Source organism: Oryza sativa, chromosome 3 (assembly GCF_034140825.1).
Source record: "Oryza sativa Japonica Group chromosome 3, ASM3414082v1".
NCBI lineage: Eukaryota > Viridiplantae > Streptophyta > Magnoliopsida > Poales > Poaceae > Oryza > Oryza sativa.
This window is the reverse complement of record NC_089037.1, coordinates 29,654,439-29,674,405: the sequence shown is the minus strand read 5'-3', so window position 1 is coordinate 29,674,405 and position 19,967 is coordinate 29,654,439. Positions and strand designations below refer to the sequence as shown.

The 19,967-nt window shown below is 41.8% G+C and overlaps 2 protein-coding genes across 2 annotated transcripts; one reads left to right on the top strand and one right to left on the bottom strand.

Annotated features, from left to right (window-relative positions):
• The first annotated feature begins 1,010 nt into the window (after positions 1-1,010).
• LOC4333893 (probable inactive receptor kinase RLK902) lies at positions 1,011-4,270 on the top strand. Its single transcript, XM_015777531.3, has 2 exons — positions 1,011-2,502; positions 3,240-4,270. Exons 1-2 carry the CDS (start codon positions 1,116-1,118, stop codon positions 3,911-3,913), a joined length of 2,061 nt encoding a protein of 686 aa, XP_015633017.1. The 5' UTR covers positions 1,011-1,115; the 3' UTR covers positions 3,914-4,270.
• Positions 4,271-13,642: 9,372 nt separating this feature from the next.
• Positions 13,643-18,739, bottom strand: LOC4333892 (ubiquitin-conjugating enzyme E2 variant 1D). The gene is made up of 5 exons (XM_015777395.2): positions 18,399-18,739; positions 14,600-14,739; positions 14,382-14,507; positions 14,170-14,296; positions 13,643-13,847 (listed from the first exon to the last, which is right to left on the bottom strand). Exons 1-5 carry the CDS (start codon positions 18,430-18,432, stop codon positions 13,789-13,791), a joined length of 486 nt encoding a protein of 161 aa, XP_015632881.1. The 5' UTR covers positions 18,433-18,739; the 3' UTR covers positions 13,643-13,788.
• Positions 18,740-19,967: the final 1,228 nt, after the last annotated feature.

The window sequence follows — 19,967 nt, the reverse complement described above, 5'->3', positions numbered from 1 at the left end:
CAGTAGTAGTACGAGTAAAATAGTTCTTTTTTTATACTGCTAGTGCTGTTGGTAGGAGAAAAAGAAAGATGGAACTGGCTGACATGCTTGTTACAGCAGGTACAATAGCAGGTATAAGCCAGTTATAAACATATTTTAAAGAGTTAAAAAAAGAAGAGAAGAGCAGCGGGCTACAGATCTGTAGCCAGCTACAGCACGGACTCCAAGATATAATGTGTGTATGACAAGTGGGACCAGATATTAATAGTATAGTAAATAACTATTGTATGAATTGGCTATTACATTAGCTATAAATGATTTGGATCTAGTAGTGGACTATACTATTAAACTTGCTCTTAGAGCAAGGCTAATAATACAGCCGACCTGCTGGCTATAAGGTTCTTTATAGCCTTATCTTAGCCTATCCATATAATAGTTAGCTCTTCACAATTAATACAGGACCCACTTGTTTCTCTCACAGAGTTTTTTGGTTCTTGTGTCCAAGCCGGCTGTTAGTTTACAGTCCGCTTCTTCTCTCTCTCCTCTCTTCTTTCCTCCAACTCAGCATTTAACCGGCTTATATTCTACAATTATACTCGCTCTTATTGCCAGCCAGAATAATAACCGAGTGACCGGTTAACCCGGGGGCGCGGGCCCACTTGTCAGCGAGCCCTCCCAGCACGCGCAGCAAGGCGCATTTGTTGTCTCGGCTGGATGGCTGGCAGAGACAGTCAATCCAACAGGGCACTCTCCCCTAGGCGTAGCATTGCCAGAGTCATCGTACCCAGTCGCATTCCCCTTCCCCATCCCGGCCAAGCAAACGAGATCCCATTACCATTCCCATTCCCACCCGTGCGGGCGGCGCCACCCATTCCCATTCCCTTTCCCAACCGCCCGCCAACTCCCGGAATAAATCCCGGCCTCCCAAAGACGGAAAACCCCAACTCCCCGAGGCCCATTCCGCAAAATTCGCACGGGAGTTTTTAGGGTTTTTCCGTTTCGCCCACCTCTCTCTCTCTCTCTTCTCCCCCATCCACCACCGCCCACACACACACCCACACACACAACCAAAAGCGAAACAAAGGCGCGCACGCGCCGCCCTCCTCCTCTCGCTTCCTCCTCTGCGCGCCGCCGGGATGCGGGCGGCGTGGCGGCCGGCGAGCGGCCGCCGCGTGGCGCTGGCGGCGATGGTGGTGCTGTCCGTGGTGGTGGCGGCGGCGATGGCGGACGACCTGGCGGGGGACGCGAGGGCGCTGCTGGCGTTCAGGGACGCGGTGGGGAGGCACGTGGCGTGGAACGGGAGCGACCCGGGCGGAGCGTGCTCGTGGACGGGGGTGACCTGCGAGGGCGGCAGGGTGGCGGTGCTGCGGCTCCCCGGGGCGGCGCTGGCGGGGCGGGTGCCCGAGGGGACGCTCGGGAACCTGACGGCGCTGCACACGCTCAGCCTCCGCCTCAACGCGCTCGCCGGCGCGCTCCCGGGCGACCTCACCTCCGCCGCGGCGCTCCGCAACGTGTTCCTCAACGGGAACAGGCTCTCCGGCGAGTTCCCGCGGGCGTTCCTCGCGCTCCAGGGCCTCGTCCGCCTCGCCATCGGCGGGAACGACCTGTCGGGCTCCATCCCACCCGCGCTGGGCAACCTCACGCGGCTCAAGGTTCTCCTCCTCGAGAACAACCGCTTCTCCGGCGAGATTCCCGACCTCAAGCAGCCGCTGCAGCAGTTCAACGTGTCGTTCAACCAGCTGAACGGATCCATCCCGGCCACGCTCCGCACCATGCCGCGCTCGGCGTTCCTGGGGACGGGGTTGTGCGGGGGCCCCTTGGGGCCTTGTCCCGGTGAGGTCTCGCCTTCCCCGGCTCCGGGCGAACAGCCGGTGTCGCCGACTCCGGCGAACAACGGCGACAAGGGCGGAAATGGGGGTGAAAGTGGCAAGAAGAGCAAGAAGCTCTCTGGTGGCGCCATTGCAGGAATCGCCATAGGCTCCGCCGTGGGAGCCGCGCTTCTCCTGTTCCTCCTTATTTGCCTCTGCTGCAGGTCGGGACGCACCAAGACGCGGTCTATGGAGATGCCGCCGCCTCCGTCTTCGGCTCCTGCCGTTGTCGCCGCCGGCCGTAAACCACCTGAGATGACCAGCGCCGCGGCCGTAGCACCCATGGCCACCGTGGGCAATCCTCACGCCCCTCTCGGTCAGTCGACTTCAGGGAAGAAGCTGATCTTCTTCGGGTCTGCGGCCGCAGTGGCGCCCTTCGACCTGGAGGACCTGCTGCGTGCATCCGCCGAGGTGCTTGGGAAAGGCGCATTCGGGACGACGTACAAAGCTGTTCTTGAATCCGGGGCGACGGTGGCAGTGAAGAGGCTCAAGGATGTGACCCTGACCGAGCCGGAGTTCCGTGACCGGATTGCTGACATTGGCGAGCTGCAGCACGAGTTCATCGTTCCCCTTCGTGCCTATTACTACAGCAAAGACGAGAAGCTGCTCGTCTACGACTTCATGCCCATGGGCAGCCTCTCTGCGGTTTTGCATGGTGAGAACTTGACAGTTGTATTTTGTTGTGATTCTTAATTCACAATGAAATGTTATTCTTGTGTTTGTTAGTACTATGATGCATTGTTATTTGGTGGTGATGATAAGAGTGGCGCTTGATTGTTTTGTGGCTATTACTTTTTCCTTTCCTCGTTTGACTATTCATCTGCCGGTTTTAGACTCTACTCCGATTCTGTCTTCTCTAGGAGACTTAGTCAGGCTCGGTGTTGATGTAGGTTTTCTTTATCATGTTGGTATCCAAAGTACCTGTTGTTTATTGGGTAGTGATTCTTAATTGATGTTACTCATTCAGGATTGACTACGATTTAGTTTGTGACTGTTTCTTGATTCCCCCCTGTTCTGGTTAAACTTTTCAATTGTTCATACTTTTCAGAAAGTTCAAACATAATTGATGACATTGCAATCCTTGAGGTGCAGAATTGGTTGTCTTATTTTTTTTATATGCACAAATTCCTTCAATGTGTTGACTCAGCTTGGTTAGTGTGATTTTTCTTTACATTGCTTATAGTTTCTGGGGATGGTACATGATTAATTAGGATGGTATCTGATGTCTTGATATCATGCTGGAACTAATATTTGCATTTTAAGTTATAGCCATATAGTTGAATACTAATGTTTTCATCATTACTGTTGTGACTCCTGCTAATCATGATACTGGTACTTAGACTTGAGGATAGAAAACTTATCTCACACCATCTTTACTTATTTGCTAAGCAGGGAACAGAGGTTCTGGCCGTACACCGCTTAACTGGGAGACGAGATCAAGCATTGCGCTGGCTGCAGCCCGTGGCGTCGAGTACATTCACTCAACAAGCTCATCAGCATCCCATGGCAACATCAAGTCATCCAATGTCCTCCTGAACAAGTCGTATCAAGCACGTTTATCAGACAACGGACTTTCTGCTCTTGTTGGTCCATCGTCCGCACCATCCCGTGCCAGTGGATACCGTGCTCCTGAGGTTACTGATCCCCGGAGGGTGTCCCAGAAGGCAGATGTGTACAGCTTTGGTGTTCTCTTGCTTGAGCTGCTCACAGGCAAGGCCCCCAGTCAGGCCGCTCTTAACGATGAGGGTGTTGACCTGCCCAGGTGGGTGCAGTCAGTTGTCCGCTCGGAATGGACTGCAGAGGTGTTTGATATGGAGCTCCTGAGGTATCAGAATGTTGAGGAACAGATGGTTCAGCTACTACAGCTTGCTATAGACTGCGTTGCACAAGTCCCAGATGCCCGACCTTCAATGCCACATGTTGTTTTGCGGATCGAGGAGATCAAAAAGTCAAGCGAAAGATTAGAAGGTAGAGATCCGCAGCAGCAGGCCTCAAATCTCGAAGCGGGCGATGATCAGACTTCTAAGCCAGAATCCGCTGAGGGGCTCAATCCTTTTGCCCCTTGATATTGAATAACATGATGGAGGAATCGGCTAACTGCTGTAGCCCACATTTGGTTCATGGATTTGATGAATCCTATCTTCAATTGAGTGGACTACTTTCATCTTTTGGCAATATTGAATTTACCATTGGTGTCAACCATATGGTTGTCTTTCGATTGCGCATGATGCTTGGCACCCTCTGTGCTGTGGTAGGTATTCTGGTGGTGTTTAGGGATCACCACCCCAAGTTTGTGATTGCTTTAATCGATCTGCTTATTCTAGCTGATGATTAGGTTGGTTCTTTAGCTATCCATGTAATTACACCGCAATCTAGTGCTTGGAATTTCTTGCCTGAGAATCATATTTCATGAGTTCGCTCCCTGATGGAGTTGTTGCCGATTGGCATGGCCGATGTGATTGATTGCTGGGTCTTTCTTTGGATGGTTTGGTGATCTGTAAAACATGCATCTCCTGTGGCCGCATCTGGTTGACGCCTTCGGTTCGTGAAAGCAACGTGCTCTCGATCCGGTGGCACGGGTCTTGTTTTCGGCGAGATGTTTTTTGAATCGCCCCTGTTTGTTGGTTTCGTCCTTTGAATTCAATCTGCCTGATACGAATAGAAATGTGACTGTTGGGCTATCATTATTGATCATGGTCCATAAATAGATGCCACTGTTACCCTGTACGTAGGGTGGTCCAAAGGAAAAATATGTACAGGAAACGTACTGGTTGAGTGATCCAAATGGGTCGTGCCGTTTTTGGCTTGGGCTACATCTCATCAAACCACGATCTATAGCAGTGTTTCCCTAGCTCCGTGCCTTCGTTGCATCAGCATCCATAACAAACTCTGGCCATATTCGTCTCAAAAAGAAAAAAAAAAAAGAAACTGGCCATATTCTGAATCAGTGTAAACATTTAGTACTTCCTCCTTTTCATATTATAAAACTTTCTAGCATTCCCACATTCATATATATGTTAACGAATCTAAATATATATGTGTAGTTAGATTTATTAACATCTATATAAATATAAACAATGCTAGAAAGTCTTATAACCTGAAACGGAGGTAGTATGTATCAATTGAACCTTTCATGCTCTGGATAACGGATGAAACTAAAGTAGAGGTAGCTAGGAACATGGTAAGGCGGTTTAACCTCCAAATCTGCCTTTTTGTTTGGTGGGAGCTAGAGTTTCTGGCTAGCTTTTCATTTCCTTCCCAACGAAAATGACATCTAACTTTGCTTCGGTGAGGGGATTCTACTTTTCACCATCCTAAGCCTAATGTTAGAAGGGCAAAAAATGAAAAAAAAAGAAACAGAAAGAGAATTAAAGTGTTTCTATATTTTCTCTACGATTACCAGGCAAACGTTTATTCTTTGCTTCCTAAAATAAACTAACATAATATAAGATAATACACATGTTAAAAATTTGTAATCCGACAATGTGTCACACTTTGAAACGGATCTGGTGTATTTTGTGAAGCCTTGAGGAAACAAGCCCCGGTTACGCAGGAACAGGAGCGTGTGATTATACAAGAGACGCATGTGTCGTGCACGAAACTGAGATCCGGCCTTTTCAACGGGTAGCCGGGTAGGCCACCTACGCGTTTTTGTCCCGGTGCTAGTGCTACGCCTGCGGCACACACCTGGCGTGAGTGGCGCGGGTGGCGGCACACACCGGCGCGCGCGCGCCCTCCAAATCCGAAGCGAGAAGGGGGGTAAACGACGGCGGCGCGTCACATGGCACGAGCTAGTCCCACCTGGCAGGGCCACCACCACCACGCCGCCACGCCCACGCATCGGATCGGCTCGCGCTCATGTGATCCATGGCCCGGGACCAGAGACGGACGGTCGTACGCACGCATCTCCGGTGCAGGAGCCGGATGGAAAAGGTTAGTACTGCCGTGTTTAGTTCTAAAATAATCCTTTATATTTCTAGCTTTTCTATCACATCGAAACTTTTCTACACACACAAACTTTTAATTTTTCCGTCACATCATTCTAATTTCAACCAAATTTTTAATTTTGGTGTAACTAAACATAGGCCCCGCGCGTTCACTTTTTTTTTACACGTCGTTTGGTTTGATGGCAATGCAAGGGGCTGCCACGTTGAATGTTGGATGTGTTATAGGGAGTAGTAGTAGGTTTTTCTTAGGTGAAAGGCAAACACATGCTACATCTTTTGGCCGCATTGTTCTGTAGATACGATATTTGATAGTGATTGGGGTTGAAAACAGTCATGGCTATTGATGATCAACCGACGCTCGTTTCTGGTTTTTACCGACGTAACCATATAGAAAAGGTAACCGAGATAAAATTGAAAATGACACTAAAACGTATTCTACCAACCGTTTCCATATTTTACCCTTTTCTCATGAAGATTTACCGATTCTGTGATATAGTAATTACTGTATCATCCGACCCGCATCTGACCATGGCTCATCTACCAATCGTGTGTCTAATTTTTCTCCATGCAAGCTAGTTTTTGTCCATGTCGGACCAGGCAAGTAACAACTAGAGAACTAGTCGGACAAGGGTTGTACACACCGGTCGTATGTATAGCCATTTTCATTTTTGAAACCCCTAATAGTTTTGCTATAAATCTGTCGTCAAATTTTTTACTTACAATTTGACGTTTTTTCAACCTACCAATTAGCACCTGATTAAGGCAAGGCACTGATAACCAAGTGAGGTATTGTACGCATCTTTTTATCTTTGCCACTGTATAGAACGAAAGTGATTGAACGATAATACTACTTTTAATACAGGTGAGAAATCTTCTGTGATGTCTATTTCGTATGACCAGCAGTGTTTTAAAAGTTACATTAAAGTTACACTATAGTTTATATGTAAGTTACAATGTAATTACACTATAATTGTATAAAGTTATAGTCCTATATAACTAAAATTATATTTGTAAATTCAGTTGATATGACATGTAAGTATACTGTAATTTTGATAAAAAATATTGTGTAAGTAAATATGCATTCGTTATTTTCTTTAAAATATAAAATTACAGTCATATATAACTAAAATTATATTTATAAATTCAGTTGATATGACATGTAATTATTTAAAATATAAAATTACAGTCCTATATAACTAAAATTACATATGTAAATTTAGTTGATATGACATGTAAGTACACTGTAATTTTGATAAAAATGTTGTGTAAGTAAATTTGTATTAATTATTTTATTTTGTAGTCCGTTGGATATAAATCTAAGTATAGAAAAAAAATATGGGTGATTTCTTGTTAAAAATCACCCGACAAATGTATAGGCAGTTCCATCCCTAATATCTATTGTCTCTGTTTGACCCATAGTTTTGAGGTGCAACAACCGCTCAACCAAATTCCTAATTTAATTATTAGCTAGCTGGGAGAAAATTTGTAATTTACATACTGTAATTTTAATTTGATTTGGTCATATGCAGATATATTAAATTAAATACCATGTGATTTTATAATCCAATATTTCTGACATTCATTACCCGTCTCCAATTGATACCGACATGATTTCATCACTATAGTTTCATTTCTGATTTTTCGATATTGTTCCGTTTTCAGATTTATCGTTTTCGACCATGTTTTGAGAGAAAAAATAAATTATGAAAACGGTTAAGGTTGTTTTCTGATGTACATATTACAGCATACATACTAGACTAACTTTGAATTAAGTTGTGTATTTTGTTGTAACGGATTGCCACACCGATAGGTATGGCTGTCGGGTTGTGCGGGTGGCACAGACCTTATTATACATACTTCGAAATTCAACCACCGAATGACATCTACTTCCTCCGTTTCACAATATAAGTCATTGTAGCATTTCCCACATTCATATTTATGTTAATGAATCTAGATAGATATATATGTCTAGATTCATTATCATCAATATAAATGTGAAAAATGCTAGAATGGCTTATATTGTGAAACGGAGGGAGTATACTTTTAAGCCAGTGCTAAACATTTGGTGTAGATCTGTAAAACTCCGAGCAATTCATACGACAACCCCTCAACTTTTGCGAGGAGCCAATGAGCCACTCTTTTCTTTTTTTTTTTTTTGGAAAGAATACACTCCTGTCCCCGATGTAGATGAAAGATACTCCATTCTTGTTCCATACAAGGCTTCATAATGTTTGTGCGATTTTTTCTTTTCTTTTCTTTTAAAAAAGAAACCTGAGAATGATTTGTGGTTCGTACATGTGTTGGTGATTGCAACGGGCCCTGCGGTTTGAGTTTGATTGGGCGTAACAATAATTCATGTATAGGCGCTGGAGGAACAGTGGAAGGTGAGCTAGATGCCATATGTAGCATTGTAGCGTGTCAAGCGTGTCAATGCGGCGTCCCATCGGCATATGCAACTTGTTACTTGTAACTGCCGGAGACACATCGACAAGCTAGGCAGAAATGTGCGCAAAAATGATCAATCAAAGGCGGCCGATCGAGGCATATCTGATTGCTCATACACCAGGAAAGGTTTGCATTGGTTCGTGGTAATTTGCCATTGCAAGGAATGATTTCAATGTGTCCTTGGATATCTTTGCAGTCCTATAATTGCTACCGCCCTTGATTGGATGATGATTCTCGAATAATTGAAAATGGCACTAGCATTTAAGTTTATAAACTTTTAACCGCTTCTCTTTTTACGGTAAAAATTTATAAATCCTTAAAATATGTTATATTATTTAAGTGTATTCATCATAGCAATTTGTGATTCAAGCGAGACACCCATAGAAAGTGTAAGTTATTCAAGAACAGGAAGTATGATGAAAGAAAGAAAAAAGACACATCGGATTTTAGTGGGGGTAAAAACAAGATGGGTATTTCTCGCCCACCACCCGACCATATTATTTTAAGATAAATTTGTTTGGATTATAAATTCGGGTACTTGAATTTTTATATAGTTATTGAAATCATATCCGGGTGCTTTTTATTGATACGGGATTGAAAGATGGTATCCGACGGGTAAATAAATATTACCCGGTAAACTATCCAAATATTGCCGGTTAGCAGGCTTTTTGTTTAGTCCAAAAAAAAGCCATAGCCCACGAAACTTACATCAACTCATAACCACCATAAATCAAGCACAAAACGGGAGTGCTAGTGCTAAAACTAGTAATGGTGTGATGGAGTAATAGATATTATCTATGTTGCTGTTGCTATGCCTTAATCTAGTTGCATTAGGGATTGAATGGCGATTGAAAATTTACCGTATATGATCGTCCCTTTGACTCAATATTCGGTTACCGATATATTTCCTCCGTCCCAAAATGTAAGTATTTTTGAGGTTGGCATGGGTATTAAAAAAGTAGATGAGAATGACTGAAGAAGGTGTGTGATTGGTTGAAAAGAGAAAGTAGGTGAAAAAGAATGGTTGTGATTGGTTGAGAGGAGAAGGTAGGTAAAAAAATAGCTTCATTTTGGAACAAAGTACTGGCTAGAAATAGCTACATTTTAGGACGGAGGTAGTAATACGTACCTGCTTGCAATTGCTACATATTCATTTCATATTTATAATCGATATTATCTGTATTTGAATCCGTATTTAATAATTACTTATGTCCGATCCAATTCCGATCATAAAATATGGGTTAAGATATAAGAAGGATCGAAACCCAACCCGATTCATCCCTAGTTTTTATACCGGTCATCCATGTACCTTTTGAGTTTCAAGTCAACTGTAGTATTATTCAAAATAGTATCAACTCTTAGATGCTTCGTTTTACGAGCGACTATGAAGATGATTAGAGTTGCTATCGCCTACTCACAATCGCAGTACGTCTCAGCTCACAGGTTCAGCATGACATCCTTCTCTGTTAGTCACGTTGAGAATGCTAGTAACCATAATATGCTTAAATAGAGTATTAACATTGAACATATGGAGCCCAGCGTTTGACGACATACTTCGAGCTTTCAGATTATTTATTTATTTTTCCTTCAATCTCTTTGACTCTAGTAATATTAAACAAGTGAACTTGCATCAGATTATTCTTCTTTCCTCCAGCCACCATTCTTTGGAACCTTGACCCTCGACACCCCCCCACCCCCCACCAATGTTTTGAACAACCCCAACATCTTTAAACAAAGGAACAAACTGAAACTACTCTTGTATTTTTACTTCTATCACTAACAGTATTCCCACGGTCTTTGAACAATCAAGTCAAAAATAAAGGGATAACCATCACTGCCAGCCTGCCATGTCAACATCTTCTAGTTCCTCCTCACTAGAGAAAAAGAGCCTCCAAACAAAAAATCATTTAGCAATTTGATTGGACTAACAGCTACTATCTCCGTCCCAAGACATAAAATGTTTTAAAATTAGACATGAGTATTATAAACATAGGTGAAATTAAATATGAAAAGATTGTGATTGGTGAGGATACTAAAAGGTAAAAGATCGTTTACATTTTGAAACAAATTTTGAATGCTATAAATTGTAATATTTAAGCACGGAAGTAGATTTAACAAACAAATTGTAATATTTTAAATACTAAAAGTAAAAGGTCGTTATTGATTGAGAAATGAATAGATATATAAGTTGTTATATTTTAAAACAAAATTTGAATGCTAGAAATTGTAATATTTAAACACGTACGGAAGTACTCCTACTTGTCACCACCTGTAACCTCGGCCCCATGTCACATCAGCTGAAATATTTTGGTCAGTCGTGGCTTATGGAAGCTTCAGATTGACCAGAAAGGGAGCAGAGGAAACTGTGCCGAGAAAAGAAAAATGCTTCTGATCGCGAGAGGTTTTCAGGATTAATTCATGGGAACATGGCGTGTGTTTCATGATGTTCACAAGCCACCCAACTGTGACGACGTTGCTGTGTAAAAAAGCTACTCTCGCAGTCAGCAGGCGAGAAGCCGAGAGCGACACTGTCTCCCTTTTCCAGCATGCCATATTGGTCTGCGTCAAAGTCTCAAATATGATCTAAGCGAGAAAAAAAAAACTCCCTTTTTCACCCGATTTTAAAATACATGTACCATATCCTCGCTCCGATCGGATTCCGGGTAAATCGGTCAGATATTATTTGATCTATTTTTACCCAAATTTGTGTGTGTGTGTGTGTGTTTGGGGGAGGGGGGGAGGGGGCTAATAAAATTTTTTTAGAGTACACGGTATAACGCAGACACTCACAACACACGCATACTCACCCCTATGAACACACGCACGCAAACCCTACCCCTATGAACATATTCAAAGGCTGAACGAATAAATCCTGGAGATTGACGAAGTCACCACAGGCGCATTACAATTTTTATTTGTTATAGTATAATCATTTTTAATTAATCAAAGTGAGACAATCTTAGTCAACAGTGACAATTATTCAAGAACAGAGAGAGTAAACAGTGCTAGTGTTGTGCTCCCTCTGTTCTTTTATACTTCATATTTATTTTGCTCGCTATATGGTTAGTTTGAGGCACTTTTGATGAAAAATTTAATGCAATTTCCATATGAGAAATTTAAATATCATCAGTACATACGTTGTCAAAATATTGATATATTAATTGCACGCATTCTAGAATGATGATAGGGTGAAAAAAAGAAAAGTTGAGGGGTGGAATAGTATGGGTTGAACCATGAAAGGTGGCGACTTTAGTGACGGTCTCGCAATCGCAAAGATGAAGTCTCAGTTTCTACCTTCTCGAGAAAGACGTACTAGTACTCCCTCTTATTCGAAATGTTTGACGCCGTTGACTTTTTAGCACATGTTTGACCGTTCGTCTTATTCAAAAACTTTTGTAAAATATGTAAAATTATATGCCTACATAAAAATATATTTAACAATGAATCAAATGATAGAAAAAGAATTAATAATTACTTAAATTTTTTGAATAAGACGAACGATCAAACATGTGCTAAAAAGTCAACGGCGTCAAACATTTCGAAACGGAGGGAGTATATGATAATGGAGACTGATCAATTATGTTTTTGGTAATGTCACTCTGAATTTGTTGTAGCTAGTACTCATTTTCAGTACTTACATCCAGGACCTGTCAGTGTTTACTTTTCAGCAAATGGTCCCTTTTCTTGGACATGATCTGCTAAGCACTGTAGTTTCTGTACGGTCAATTAAACTGGCCTGGGAGATGTTTATTGCACTGCTCTGGATATCTCTGATGCCACATCAGCCAGCTTGTGTTACTTCAGAATTCGGGATCAGAATTCTGCAAGAGTGAAACGAACATTACGGAGTATCTCTGACGCTGGGTGTTTGTCTCTTGTACAGCATGTTAGTCTGAATAGTCAGCTGTTTATTTATTCTTTTCTTGTGGTACATAAGTCTGAAACTCTGAACATTTTTTGAGAACTGAAACTCTGAACATTGAATTTCGTTTCCATCTTCTCTTTACTTTGGAAAAACAAATTTTCAGTCTGCTTTACGAGTCAATGGTAGAATCTTCTTTCATGGCTGCGATATTGATGAGGGTGTAATTCTGTAGTAGTCTGCACCCACAGGCCACAGTTTGCACTGCAAGTTTCATTGGTTTCAAAGAGCAATGAGTTGAAGTGTAGAACTCCACACTACTGAGAGTTACATAAAGTTCATAATCTTCTGGACTTTTTGGCTGTGTGCTTACGGGCAGAGACCAGAGATGTAACCTATTTCCATTATCTAAAAAAAAACATAAAGTTCATAATAATTCCCTGCATTTCAAGTAACTCGTATGCAGAATCACACCGATCTCGGCTCAGCATTTTTGGTCTTCTGAAATTGGTTATTTGCATCACACGATGCAGAGAGGCCAGAAGTTTTACTTCCACAATCTGTCAATCTCCAAACAAATAGTAGGAAAAAAAAAAGAAAAAGAAGAAGAAGAAGAGTAGGACAAGCCATATCATTTTGATGCTGCCGTGTCGGCAGCCTGGGGTTTGGCCGGTGGTCGATGAGGAAAAAGATCGAGTCGACGATGATTCCAATCACATTGGATAGGACAGGAGGCGTTGTCATCAGCTTTGCGAAGTGCGAGTTGCAAGCAGAGAAGGCATGGCCATGGCCATGGCAGGGTAGGCACAGCCTCGCTTTCCTTGGCTTGCGCTGTAGGCTTGTGGGCACGCAGGAGCATGTTCCCTGTAAATGCTTTGCCTTTGCCTTTTGGTGTTCGTCTCTCTTTTTTTTTTCCCCTTTCTTGGACGGATGCTTTTCTCATCCTGAAACGTCAAGGATCTCTCAACAGGAGGAGGGCACGGTCTCCTGCTTGTTTGCAAGAGGTGAGGTTCAGCATTTGGGTGACTTCATGAGGAGGTTTCTCTAATGAGTTTAGCTGAATTTCGTCTGGATTTGGTGTTGTGCAAGAAGTTTAAAATCGCCTCAAACAGCAGCCGTCCGGCCACAGCATTCGGAAGTTTATGGACCTCCAGCTTGCACGTATACTAGGTGTCTAGGTTACCGGGATAAGTTTGTCGGCAAAAAAGTTTTGAGTGTAATTCACTGAATTTCATAGAAAAAAACCAAATTCCCAGTTTTGGAGCACCTATATTTTGGGTGCAGTGATAAAAAATAAAAAGAGAGGGGTATCTTGACATCAACAACCAGGTTAGCATTCTGAAGATACTGCTCTCCAACTAGCATGCATACCAGGTGTCTGAAGAAAATTACAGGTCTCCAGACAAACTAATAATTCAGACTGGAACAGACAAGCAGAAAGATGGTACGGATGCTTTCCTGAAACAATGGAGACATGGGTTGCAACTTGCAAGTTGCAATCTTACTGAACGAGGGGATGAACGGTTTACACAATGTGCAAATTAACGAAGTTGCCGACATTTTATTGAGGCGACAGCACGGTTTGGATCCAATGTAGTTACTGCCAAATTACAGGAGATCATGGGTTCTCTTTTTTGCGCCTGATGCTACTCAATTTAATAATACTGTACATTGCAATTCGCATCTCTTACATGATGACACACCTAAGCGATAGCCCTTTCTGTTCTACTCTTTGATCTTCATTGCCTGCAGAAAGAAACAGCAACTAGGTTCAGAACCCAACATGCAACTTCAGTCTAGCAAGTAGCAACCTCATTGTTTCGCTTATGCTGATTATAAACTGTAACTGCTTATCAGTGCCCAAAAAATAATTTGTGAGCGAAACTTTTATATACGTGTCCTCAGCGATTTAAAAACAAATGCTAGAAATAAACTACGATAAAAAAAAGCACTAAAATTAACTCCGAAATTAAGTTTTAAAACTCAAATTTTGGTTGCGGTTTATAAGCTTAAGGGAAAACGACGAGGCTGTAGATCAAATTCACTGAAGCAGAGATATGGAAATTACCATCATGGGGTTGATGGAGCCTACGATTCTGAGGAGCAGACATCTCCTTTTTTAAGCCGATCAGGATGTCTTGCATTGTATGTTCTCTTTGCCAGTTACCAAGCATGGGGAATAGACTTGGTTCAACCTAGAAAGTAGCTCCTTGTAAGTACTACGCCAATAAAATGATTCACCAACTACTTTAGCTTAAAGGAAAGCAAGTGGACATGTACCATTCCAGTTTCTTGATTCACACATGACATATTGATTCGAGTCTGGAATCGAACAGTAGGTGGTCTGTCTGGATAGTCTGTATCACAGAACAACTTCAACTGATAGATTCGTCCCTCATGAACAGTCTGCAAGACAAATTGAATGTAAAAGATCATTCAGTTTGAGCATACAGAAGCAAATGCAGTTAATATCTACTAATGGGTGTTATACAACATACATTAGGAGGGCCAATGATAGTTCCTGTCCAGGAACGCATATATATGTCATCAGCATCATCCATTCCATAGCTCACTGTCCCATCACCAATGCCCTTCTCACCTCGCTCAAGCTCTTCAAGCAGTCTAAAGTTTCTGGGAACTGCAGAGATGTACTCAGCACAGTAAAGAATTCAATAAATGAATTACTAGATTTGTTCTGTATGCAGCTACTCATGAGGCTTGAAATCCCAAAAAAGAATAATATTTAATCTGTTTAGAGAACATAAAATTGGAGTGTAGTAACCGATCCGACAATGTTTTGCATCAACACAAGTCAAAACAGCTTTCCAGAATGAGCACACTCCATTCACGTATTTAAATTATATTTCGAAAGTTTCCTCATGAGCTGTAGCACCAGGCCATTGGCATGCTCATCTATCCATGTAATAAATAACAGAAGAACCGTGTTGTTTGAGGGGAACAAAGGCAAGTCATAACTAATGTACAGAAAACAATAGAGAAAATGTTATGCCACAAATCACAAGATTTACCTATTATTACTAGAAGGCTAACTAACATAATGTAGCAACTGCATAAGCACAAAGAAAAAAAATGGAGTTGCAAAGCATTCCTTATTAAAGATAATTCCAATAGCATATTTAGTAATATTTAAAATGTTTGTGTCAGCTTATTAATATGTAGCACATGGTTCATGCTGTTCAAACCCACATGGCATTCAGTGGCGGAGCCACATTAAGCTTGGGTGGTGCACAGGAACCCAACCACCCACCCACCCCCCCCCCCACCCCCCTAAATCCAAGATTTCTCACTTATAAACGCTAGAATGCACAGTTCCATCGAAATTTTCTAGGTTTTCGATGGTAGTGCACCACCTTGTTTCAATGGTAGCTCCGCCCTTGATGCCATTTTGCCCACTAAAATGGGATGGACCAAGTAGAAAAAATGCCTTCAATGTTTATTTTTTCAGAAAAAAGGCTTCCAAGTTCAGATAGAGATATGATAGGACTTATTGGCAGGACTAAAGCATCCAAATTAAATAACTTGTAGCCAAGAGATGAACAGAGGGGCCTATTATGCAGAAACCTGTTCAGCACCAGTTTCATGTCTTACATTGTTCATTGATGAGATAGAGAGTTATGCATGGAGTGACAAGAAAGAAAGTTTCTAAGGTCAGAACTCACAGGATCTGTATATAGTGAATTGATTTCAGTTACTATCAATTATGTATGGGGTCAAGAACAAGGGAATGTGTTCTGTAGTTCTGTTTTGCCATGGTCCATCTATAGGATGGCTACGATAAAAATGCATGTTTAGGGCATGCAAAGCTGACTTAGACTCCTGTTCGATTGAGGTGGATTATCATATTCTCATTTGGTTCAACTGCTTTTAGATGTTCGGGTGTTTGGCTAAATGTTTTTCTTTTAATTTAAGATGCAAACGGCAATATTATTGCATTCAGAAAAGATAGAACGATTGTGAAATACATAACAGTTGGATACCATGTTTTGTCTAACCTTAATTTGATTTGTAAAGAAAATGCAATGGTTCTAAGTTTACATTTCTGCAACAATTAAAAAGATAAGCACAGTGGGCCTTAGCCAGTCATTGCATTGTTGAGAATTCCATGCTTAATATTTCTTTTTTAACTCGAGAAGTACCAATTGGGAAGCAAAGCTGCACTATTGGGAAATAAGAAGGCCATCTTGTGTGAATAAATGAAGGGTCTTTCCTGCCATTATGAATTAACGAAAGAGCAAATTATTGACTCCGAAAGTAAACTCTGGTTTCCGCTCTAGATATAACAATATATTAACCTGGTGCATAGACCTAATAAGAATCATAAAAGTTGAGTCTCCCTTAACAAAATGCATATGCTACTAGGACAGTCTTTTTGGTCCTCATTAAATCCTAAAGTAGTTCCAGTATCATTTTAGGATAAAGGAATGTATCAGTTTATAGTCATCCAAAAAACTACAGTGCATGGATAGGGTAGATTCAATATCCATTTATTGAGATTATTATGTTCCACTCTAACCTTATTCCATTTCTGTAAAGTACTCCCTCCGGCTATTAATATATGACGTTTTTAATACATATTTTAGTGTTAAAAAACGTCATATATTAATGACTAGAGGGAGTACTTTCAAGCAAAATTTAGAAAAGAACACGATAAATGGTAAGATAAAATAATTACAAGGCCTCGGATAAAGCAAAAGATTTACGTTTTTTTTTTCAGAATTGGAACCATTTGTAAGAAGAGAAAAGAATGCCAATAAATTGAGTTGGATGTCTTAGGAGGACGAATCATCTTTTAGTGGAAAGAATACGCTGGAACAATTCTTATTAGTTGGAAGTAATATTCACTTTGTATTCGCTTAGAAGTCTCTTTTCTTAAGAGTATGAATGACTTCCTTTATTTTTGGTTATTTTGTGGCATGCTAGTCACAACACAGTGGATCACAAAAGTAAAATGCATCACCCTGGTTGTATTTTAATATCATTAGTATAGGGTCTTGATGTTAGCAAGTGAGTAAGCCCGCCTAGGTCTTGATGTTAGCAAGTGAGTAAGCCCGCCTATGGAGTTTGGCGGGGGCTAAGGGGCCCTCATGGACCCCGGCTAGGGACTTCTATTTTAGTACTTTTTGGTTTTGTCACCGCCCTTGCAGTGGGTTGTTTTGTGGTGGTGCAAGTTCCTGTACTTTTTGCTGTTCTTTGGCGTGTTTGGATGCCTTACTTCTTCTACTAATGCAATGAGCGCATCTTGCGTATTCAAGGAAAAATTATCATTAGGGTGTGTTTAGTTCACGCCAAAATTGGAAGTTTGGTTGAAATTGGAATGATGTGACGGAAAGTTGGAAGTTTGTGTGTGTAGGAAAGTTTTGATGTGATGAAAAAGTTGGAAGTTTGAAGAAAAAATTTAGAACTAAACTCGGCCTTAGTTGCATATTGGAAAAAAAAATGTGCCAATCTACAATTTGGGTTAAAAAAAAAACATGTCTATGAACAAGTGGGGTAGCTGACAAGCCACAGCTGTGGCTGTAAAGTATTAGTAAACCAAATTCAAACACATGATCAGACTTGAGTGACTTAATTGCGGATTTTTTATTTTGCAATGACCAAATATAGGGATCCCCTCTCTCTCTCTCTCTCTCTCTCTCTCTCTCTCTCTCTCTCTCTCTCTCTCTCCCCCCCCCTATGAAGTAGCAGTATTGTTCATCTTGTTATGCAAAAAATACCCAAACCAAGAAATGGTAGAAATGCCAAAAATACTGATATTAGGATCAAACTCAGGAACTAATGATAAGACAAACTTATTGATATGCAATAATTCGCGATTGAAGATAAACGTGAGCAACCAACAAATCCAGCTAGTACCCCTAAATCCATCGTTTCCATCCATATAAAATTGCTCCAATTCTTAGCTTAGCCACAAAAGAACAAACAATTGAACAAGAATTCACAGTGCTAAGAGTTCGGCGAATTGGGAACCGAGAGCTGAGACTACCCCCTCAGCATTCCCCTTTACAGAACAATCTAATCCCGAAGCAATCCTAACTCCTCACGAATCTAACAAATCCTAATTCCTCACGAATCTACATTTGCTCTCAGAGTTTCTTGAATCTTGCCTACGCGCACGTCCAGAGAAATTACGCCCTACCACACGAGAATCAGCCCCTAAAAATCCCATCAAGAACTCAACCAACTCTCGCGTTCTTGACCGGCCGCGAAGATCCCCCCACCCCACCCAAATCCACCACCACAAAACCAAAATTCGGCAAGGGTTCCCTGGCTACTCACCGACGACGACCCCGGCGGATCCCTCGGACCCCATCGCGAGCACCTCCTCCTCCGCCAGCTCCGACTCTTCGCCTTGCGATTCCTTCCTTCCTTCCTTCCTTCCTCCCGAGCTCGTGTAGTGGTAGCAACCAGCCAACTACTGTACTGCTGCTGCTAAAAACTGACCCCGCGGGACAAGGAATATCCCAATCCCCAGCGTGGAGTGGAGTCCTCTCCTCTCCTTGGGAGGATTGCAGCAACTGGAGAGCGGGGCCCGAGGAGGAGGGGAGGGGAGCACGTCGTGGGGAAGAAGGGCGAGGAGATTTTGGCGCAAACCGCAGCAATCAGGAGGGACTGGGACTGGAGGACGACGCGGCGGACCACCGGATTTGAGCTTTTTTTTTTTTTCCTCCAACAATTGGATGATGAGCTGGTTGACTTGACAATTGCCAATTAGGCAACAGTATAGGCTGTCTTAGTTTCTGAAATTGGGGAGAAGTTTGAAAAGGTTGGTAGTTTGGAAAAAAAAAGTTAAGAGTTTACGTGTGTAGGAAAGTTTTGGATGTAATGTGATGTGATGGAAAAGTGGGAGTTAGGGGGAAATTTGGTGTGAACTAAACACACCCATAGTCACTTTATAAATCCGCTAGTTAGTTTATTACTCTCCTCGTCCCGAAATATAATAGATTTTGCGTGGATATAACATATCCTGCGACTGTGAATTTGGACATACTCTTTGTCCAAATTCATAGTACTAGAATGTGTCACATCCAACCAAAATCCCTTATATTTCGGGACAGAGGGAGTATCAGCCACAGCGTAAATTTAAGAGTACATTTCGTAAAACCCCATATTATTATGATCCAAGTTGTACAAAATTGCATATTTTGGTATGTGACATATAACTTAGGTATTATGATCCTAAAGTTTCATAAAACCACACCGTTAACTAATTCGACAACAATCTTGTATCAAAATTTTAAAAGGCTATACTTACAAGATGGAGAAAGAAATTATAAAATTAAATATGATCGTAGAACTCAAAAGTATGTTAGATCAAAATCAAAATGAATAATAGTGTAATTTTGTGGAACTTTATAACCATGACACCTGGGGTTATGTGCCACGTTTTTTAGATAAAAAGCATGAAGGCCCAGCTTTTAGTAGAAAGCAGATAAGATTTTGCCGGTAACGGTAACTGGAGAGCGGGGCCCAAGGAGAGGAGGAGGGGAGCACGTCATGGGGAAGAAGGGCGAGGGGATAGAGAGAGAGAAATTTTGGCGCAAACCGCAGCAATCAGGAGGAGGACTGAAGGACGACGCGGCGGATCACCGGATTTGAGCCCCTTTATTTTTCTCCAGTTGGATGATGAGTTGGTTGACTTGACAATTCCCAATCGATTTAGCTATATATTTATCGACAATGTAAATATGGTACAATCGTAGTATAACTACCATGTAACTACAATGTAATTTTGAATCGTTCGATTTGCTTTAAAATTTGTGCAAGGGTGATAGGAAAAAATTACAACCCACGCACATGTAAGGGGGATTCAGTACCATTACCTTCATTTTCACAGTATTAGCATTT